The 8107-nt window shown below is 38.3% G+C and overlaps 1 protein-coding gene across 1 annotated transcript; it reads right to left on the reverse strand.

Moving 5' to 3' along the window:
* Positions 1–760: 760 nt before the first annotated feature.
* LOC109221630 (epidermal growth factor receptor substrate 15-like 1) lies at positions 761–7684 on the reverse strand (the record flags this gene model as incomplete). The annotated part of the gene is given in 11 exon segments (XM_019386099.1): positions 761–1061; positions 1185–1253; positions 1683–1797; positions 1902–1973; positions 2366–2464; positions 2551–2622; positions 2777–2851; positions 3634–3854; positions 3941–4158; positions 5466–6559; positions 7541–7684. Coding segments are annotated over 11 exon segments (2477 nt in total), but the record flags the coding sequence as incomplete, so codon positions are not given.
* Between the last annotated feature and the right edge of the window lie 423 nt (positions 7685–8107).

Here is an 8107-nt window from a genome sequence, read left to right on the forward strand (position 1 = left end):
TGTTTGATTTATTTGTCAATCATACTTTAAACTCAATTGTTGTTAAAACCCTATATCTATTGGGATCATTCGAGTTCTTAAACTGTTTGCTAGTATTTGTTCGATTTATTTGTTTATCATCTTTTTAAGATTGACTATTGTTGAAGAAACCTATGTCTTTGGGTTTGAAACTGTTCGTTTGAATACCTGACTCGATTTGAAAGTTCCTTGTTTCAGAACCTCTTTTCTTTATGTGAGTCCTCTTGGAACTCTGGTGATACAAGAATGAGAGAAGCTAGGGATGCTTTTCTATTTTACCGTGGATGGGATCTGTTTTTGGAGAACATCGTTTTATGGGAAATGTGCTGAATGAAGAAAATTACAGAGATAAAACAAGGAGGTTTTCTTGACACTCAAAACCAAAATGGAGGTGAGATTCGTAGCTTATATCTAGATGGAGGTATGATTAATTAACAGTACATTCATCTTTACTTTTCAGAACATAAAATGCGATATTCTGTTTTTAACTCTTATAAACTAATGAGACAGATGCAAGACATGCTAAGCATCCATCGAGGACACTGGTGAGCAGTGGTCAAACAAACTGGCCAAAAGATTCAGACCTAGTGAAATGTCCATCAAGCATGTCTCCCTGGATTTAAACGGGTATTGTGCTGGACATCAAAGTCCCAAAAGTTTCATAAACTATTAAAACTTGGAACTAATCGAAATAGAGAAATACAGAAGATGGAAGATATTGCACGAAATAGCCAAATTATACCTATCAGTTTCAGATTCGGTTTTAAAGCTCTTGCCGAAATGGTTATCAGAGTATTCACCGGATGGACTATCAAATGCTGTCTGTTCTCTTGGACTTCCCTGTGGACTTTTTGACTCCTCGTCGCTATGCATATACATCAAATCAGTCTCAAAATTGTTATTATTTCCTTTAGCAGAATAGTTTTCTGACTTGGTATCAGCATTTGACATGGAATCAGGGGAATCTCCATGAATTGGAGAACTTTCCTTCTGATTAGATGTGGATTTGGAATTTGCAGGCGCAGCTACATCAAAAGAAAATCCTGCAGAAAGTGACATAGGGATGCACATACATCAAACACTTCGCAACTTATTCATCAATGGTGTCAGAAAGATAACTGATGAAGAACAGGAAAAGACAGAGGGATATATTCAAGAAAAGAAACCTTCATCTTCGAATTTATCCCAATCTTCATCCCAAACAGCTGATATCTCCGGAATTCCAGGTTGCCAGCCTTGAGAAGATTATACCGGACCAAAGAGGTAAAAGAAGTTAGATGGAAAATATAATAAACTGTGATGCAAATAATTTAAAATTAATCAGCTATCATCAAATTTCCAAGAACAAGATTTAATAAACAACATTAACACAGTAATTGAAAACCCACTGAAACATATTCAATCGAATCAATTTTCAGTAATAACTCCAGCACTTGAGGAAGAATGAGTTCCAATTGTATTTTCTGAGTAAGAAACACAGAAAATGGAAGACCTCAAAAACTCAAGTGACATTCTGCACAATATGCAGATGAAATTGTTTGGATTGACTCCTTACCCAGAGTAGGATGTTCAGAGAAGAAAAGTGACTCGGTGGGAACCGTAGAAACAGAACAAAAGGGAACAAATTGACAAGACGCAGCAAAACAAGGGAAAAAACAACTTACCAGGGGGGAGTTCAATTAAAGCAGTTGACTTAATATTAAGCTCATGTTTCTTGCAACGATCGGCCAGGGCCTTCAGTAGCTCCTCAAGATCATGTTGTACGCGATCAGCACGGACCTAGAAAACCAAAAGCGCAAAAACATAGCATAAGTTCCTAACGAAACTTACATTTCGTTATATTTTACCTGAGAAATCAAATTAATAAGTTCTGTTATCTTCACCTGAAGAATACCATCAGCGCTGCCACCTTGTTCCATTTTAATGATTGCCTGTTGTAACTCCAGCTTCCTCTCCTGAATAAAGGAACTTTTTTCTTTTATCTCAAAGAAAATGAAAACTCATATGGCTCCAGCATCCAACAAATCAACAAGCGCTAATACTTGCAAGAAGCCAAGAATCCATAATCCATAGAGGAATATGTAAAACAAATGAGAAGCCAGAAAAAGCCCATAAACAAGCCAGCTTTACAATAAAGCATTGGATTAATAGAAGAAACCAGGAAGAAGTCTACTCATTGAGTTGCAAGGAGAAAATGGTTATATTCCTATGTGTATAGCATCGTATAGTGATAAACTCAATCTTTTGATTTATGGAGCTGGGATATATAACTAGAGAACACAATTGAAAGAGCTTGGATATATAACTAGAGTAAACATTCGAAAGAATATATGGAGCAAAATCTCACCTGAGTATCACGAAATGATGCCTCTTCAATTGTCAGTTTAGAAGCAATTTCTGCAACTTGCTTGTATTTCTCTTCATATTTTTTGGCAAGCATCTCAGCCTAAGAGACCCATCGATTGGAAAAGTGCATAATAAGGAATAAATTGAAAGCAACAAATTATGAACTTCAAAGGGCTAAGGTGGTACCTCGCGTTTATCAGCCAATGCCCTTTCAGTGATTTCATTAAGTCGATTATCACATCTGCTTTTGTACAAAACCTGGAGGAAAATCCAATGAACAAAAGAAAATGAATGAGATTGAAAAAAATATAAAGATAAAATATAAAGTAAAGAGCAGGTGACAGTGAAGCAAAAGCAACTGGAAATAATAGAAATGCGACAATGCTGTACATTAAAGGCGGCAACTACTCACAAGATCCTGCATTTTTGTGCGGTAGAATTCAAGCTTCTCCCTGGAATCCAGAAGCACATTGTCCTTGCTTTCATCCTTATCAAACAAAGGAATTAGGTTTACTACATCAACAGTATCATGAAGTAGATAGCATCCAAGTTTTCATCACACAAACGGCTTCCAACCTGGATATGTCCACATCCTAGATTTCTTCATAGCTAATTAGCTGACTAAATTTGTAACAATTAAATCAACTAAATCTCGAAAATGTATCAGATGGCATGGCATTGTGAGAGCTTAATAGTAGTCCCTCCGCTCCACAATAAGTGACCATATTACCTTTTTATTTTGGTCCAAAATAAGTGTCCATTTACGTCATCAAGAAGGAATTAATTTTATTTTTCCAAAATTTGCCCAAATTTACATATTCCAATGTGTCAAGGTAACAATTAATTAAGGTTAATTTAGTCAATACATCTTTTTTTCTCTAGGAGTTCGTATTTTCTTAATGGGAGTGCCCCAAAGGTAAAATGGCCACTTATTGTGGACCGGAGGGAGTAGTTGTTAGAGACGTTTTGGTTTCTGGGCAGGGGGAAACTAGGAGAGGCCGCACTACTGTCAATAGTTTGATTTTATTATCGTGAGGTGGAATCATTATTCCCATATAGCTGCACGCAATCACCACCTGCCTGGATTTTACTCCGGGACAGTCTTGAGGTTAACAATGCCCTCGAGGTGAGGGAGTTGTAATCAGTATCTTTCTTTCATTCAGTAGGTAAATAATAAATTGTATCGGGGAATAGAACTCAAGATAACTGCAACGCAGTTACAGAAAAAACCTAGAGAGGAGATGAACTACCTTATGAAGTAAATAATACCTTTTCATCTCCTGCTACGCCGTCTTCTCTCTTTGGCTCCAGCGTATTCTGCTCCCCATTACTTAGTTGGTCCATATGAGAATTATCCATTGATGTTGCTCTAGCATTTTGCTGATTAAATTGCATCGATCGGTCAGGCTGAGGGAATGCCCCCTGTGTAGGAGGCCTTAATCCAGGATGTGCACCTGGCTGTACACCAGGCAACCCTTGTGGTCTTAAGCCTGAACATAAAATGAGTGATGAAAGTTTTAGTATACTAACAAAGTGGTTGACAACTTAAAACATCCAAAATCTGTTTAGGTAGTACCAGAAGCAGGGCTCCAGCCAGTGCTTCCATAAGTAACAGGCGGACCTGCCAGGGCCAGCAAAGTCTCATCAAGCATAACGCTATTTGGTAGTGTAGATGGAAGAGAGCGGCCTTCCCTATATCGTTCCATTAAATACAGAGCTATACAAAACTCCCTCAAAGAGAGCATGCTGTCATTATCTTGATCAGCCAAGTCCCATACCTGCTTCAAGACCTCTGACAGAGACCAAAAACGATATTACTAATTTATGAAGCATTACGAACGTGCAACAAGCTCCAAATGACACTTAAAAATACAACTAGGTACACGGTTTGGCATGCTTTTAGGGGAAATAATTTGGAGTCCCAATGTATTAATCTAGCAAAAAAAGTAAGTGCGAAAATAGAAAGTGATTATGTATCTAGGTCAGGACAGCCAAATTCCAAAACCTCAAAATTAGAGAATTCTCCAAAATGAAACTTTCCTTGTAGACACTTCATCAGTATCACATGTACAATTTGGAAAAATAATCCAAAAGTTCTGAGGTACCTAAATAAAACATCTCTGATCACTCTCCAATGAAATTTGTGACAGCAATCCGATTTAGAGCATGTGAACCAAGAATAAGGATGTTTACATGTGTGGTTGTGTCTCACAGATCAAAGATGACCAAGGTGGTAAAAAAGAATGATTAGAACACACAAAAGAATCTCTGGACCCCAAATTTGCATGAATTAGTTTAAAAATGGACTTCTGTCAAGTTTTAAACTTGTCCAACAACAACAACAACATAATACCCGGTATAATCTCACAAGTGGAGTCTGGGGAGGGTAGAGTGTATGCAGACCTTACCCCTACCTCACTAGGTAGAGAAGCTGTTTCTGATAGACCATGAGCTCAAGAAAAGGTGAAAAAGGAAAAAAGGAAAGAAGATGAAAGAGGAAGAAGAAAGAAGAAAGAAGAAGAAGACAAACGGCGATAGGGAAAAAGGGGAAAAAAGGTGAAGACGAAAAAGAAAAAGTAGCATCAAATAGTAGTAACAGGGAAATAAGATAAACAAAGAGATCGAAGGGGAACTCTCGCTTACCTACTAGCCTTCTACCCTAATTCTCAACATCCACACCCTCCTACAATGGGTCATGTCCTCAATGAGTTGAAGCAGCGATGTCCTGCCTAATCACCTCTCCCCACTACTTCTTTATCCTACCTCTACCTCTTCACCCGTCATGGCCAACCTCTCACACATCCTAACACGAGCATCTGCGCTTCTCTTCTCCACGTGCCCGAAACCATCTCAGCCTCGACTCCCGCATCTTGTCCTCCATGGGGCCACTCCCACTTTTTTTTGTCCAAGCGAGAAAATAAATTACTCTTTCAAACTTTCACAATTTTAGTTTTTGATATGGTAAACACCATCCTCNGAAAAGTGACATAAGTACAAAAGAAAAGTAAAAAGAATAAAGAAGTCTGAATGACAGCTAGCTTAGTCAGACAGTAAAAAAAAAAAGACAGTTAAGGCTTAGCTAAAAAGAGTTAATTTACCTCTTAGGCAGTCTCCAGTTCAAGATAATCTCGTGCTTGTTGCCCGAGATTTTTCCATCTCTATCTGAATCCACCTCCATAAACACTTTCGCATACTTCTGAACGCCTGCTCTAGTCATTTTTGGCCAAGGAACTTGTGACTGCTCAGGAGCTGGATGGACAGAACCCACTGGAGTTCCAGATGATGAAACTGGCAAACTATTCTGACCAAAAACCTGTTGATTAGGTTTGGACACAGATGGGGTTACTTGCTGCTGATTTGCAGGAGATTGCCTTGTAATAGTATTGAATGCAGCAAAAGGGTCAGGCTTGGATGAAGTTTGAGACTCAGTGGTTACTGGAACCATAGCTGAAGAGGTTGGTGCACTATTCACAGAAAAGTTTAAGTTTGGAGTAGACGATGACTTCTTGGGTACAGATTGGCTTGCAGAGAAGGTTTCACCTCCAAACATTGTGTCCGAAGCAAAACCATTTCCAGAACTTCCAGTAGCTTTTGTATTAGCTGCTGTCATGGAAGGTAGTGAAAGAGATCCCTGAAGAGTTTGCGTAACTGGAGGAACCAAAGGGCTCATTCCTCTATTGGGAGGCTGCATAGTAGGTCTAGCAGATATTGCTGCTTGTCTGCTCCCTAGATAGTCATTTGAAATGTTTGAGTTTGGAAGACCAGGACCTGTCAAACTACCACCCCTGGGGAAATCCATACCAGCAAGAGATTGCTGGGGACGTGATGCAGTAGCTGCAGTTGGAACAGGTGGCCTCACTGAGTGGCTGGCTTGAGAAGTGAGATATTGCTGGTTCATACCTGTTGTAGGAGGTAGCTGTCCTCTGATGCCGTGATTTTGAGAAGCTGTTGGTACTCCAGCACCCATCTGCTGTGCAGGTGCAGCACCAACTGAATTTAACTGGGGAGAAGCGATCGCTGCAAGGTTAATCTGTGGAGCAGGGATTTTAGCAGAAGCAGGACCATATAAAGCCGCCTTCACAATATCTGGTGTTAAATCTCGTTTACTCTGTGCCACTGTTACAAGTTTAAGAGCATTATAAAACTCTGGTCGGCTAAGAAACCCAGTACGGCTCTGTTCAGCATGTGTCCATATCTGCAATCGAAGAAACACAATGTGCACGCACAGTTGAAGAAATCATATTTACCATGGAAGAGGTAAAATTTGTAGAAACTTGAAGAGAACTAGTCATAACTAGCTTATCCTAGGAGACTTGTGAGATTTACAGAATGGAAAGACACGTTCGAAAAGCATAGTAAAAGAGAGAAATGGAAATATATTAACTTAACATTTTATAGAAATATAGAGATTGCAAAGTAAAACTTCCAGTCCTCCTGCAAGTTTGTCAAAGAAAAAAATCTGCATAATCACAGCATAAAACTTAAAAGTAGCTTGAAAGAAAACTCTACTACCTAGAAAGAACTTGTCTAGAATATCCTACCATTCTAAACACACCAGCTGCAGAAATCTTACTATTAAACAGTAATTAAACCCCTGGCAAACAGTTAACCAAAAACTAGTCAACCACCACAGTCAAAAAGTCGGATGACTTATCAAGAATGCCAACCAATTCCCGTTCTTCTCTTAACCTTTCTCCTATTCTATCTCTGTTATCCTCATTCTCGACCTCTCTCCTCATTTTTCTTACCTTCAGTAACTTATCTCTTAGAATCTATTGAGGCACCGGCGCACTGCTGGTGATTGGTGATCGAAGTCCATCTTATCATGTCAACTAAGAACCCAATAACCGCCATGATTCTTCATCATAGTCAGCACATCATTTTTCCCACTATTTTACTGTTTAAATGTGGTCAGTAGGTTTATAATAAGGTGAATAACTGAATCCCTTATAATTCATGCTACAATTATTAACATTACCAAGTAAATGTATTTTTTTTACACTCGATCGATTCAATTGTGTTCTTTGAGATCATTTATATTGCTCGGGCAATTTATTTAAGTGTTTTGAGTCCTTTGAGATCATTACGATACACAAATTCAAGCACAAGTACAACTATAAACATTAAGATAGCAACAGCAAAAAGAGAAGTACATAGTCAAGTAAATTGAGGCTACCTGAGCTAGAACAGGTTGAGGTAAATTAGATCCTTTTAAAAAAGCAACGGCTTCAGCACCACTGATTCTTCCATCTTGATCCAAATCCGCTCTACGAAAATAAACTTCAAATTGGTCCATATTTGGTCCTCCTTGCGCCATTTTCTTCAATCAAATCGCAAACAAAACTCACAGATCAACACATTAGACTTCAAAAACTCAAATAAAACCCCGATTCAAAAAAATAGCTGATGATAGTTTTTTTTGTTCAATTTGGATTTGTTTCGACGCGTATAAGATTAAATCCTGCATAAATTAAGCTAAGCATGAATAGTTTGTGAAAATTATGAAGAATTTTGGAGATCTATAGAGTGAAATTGAGTAGAAATCGGGTCTGATTTTGCTATGCTAGGTTTTACCCGATCTAGAATTCCAGATTAGGAAATTGAAGCATAATACTGTACATTTTGTTCCATGTACTCCCTTGGTAATCAAAACTTTACAGATCCACCCCCATGTTTTTTTTTCTTTATTATTATTTATTATTTAATAAGGTATTAAAATGATTAATTTGAATACATTGGTGGT

This window comes from Nicotiana attenuata, unplaced genomic scaffold (genome assembly GCF_001879085.1).
Source record: "Nicotiana attenuata strain UT unplaced genomic scaffold, NIATTr2, whole genome shotgun sequence".
In the NCBI taxonomy this organism is placed as follows: domain Eukaryota; kingdom Viridiplantae; phylum Streptophyta; class Magnoliopsida; order Solanales; family Solanaceae; genus Nicotiana; species Nicotiana attenuata.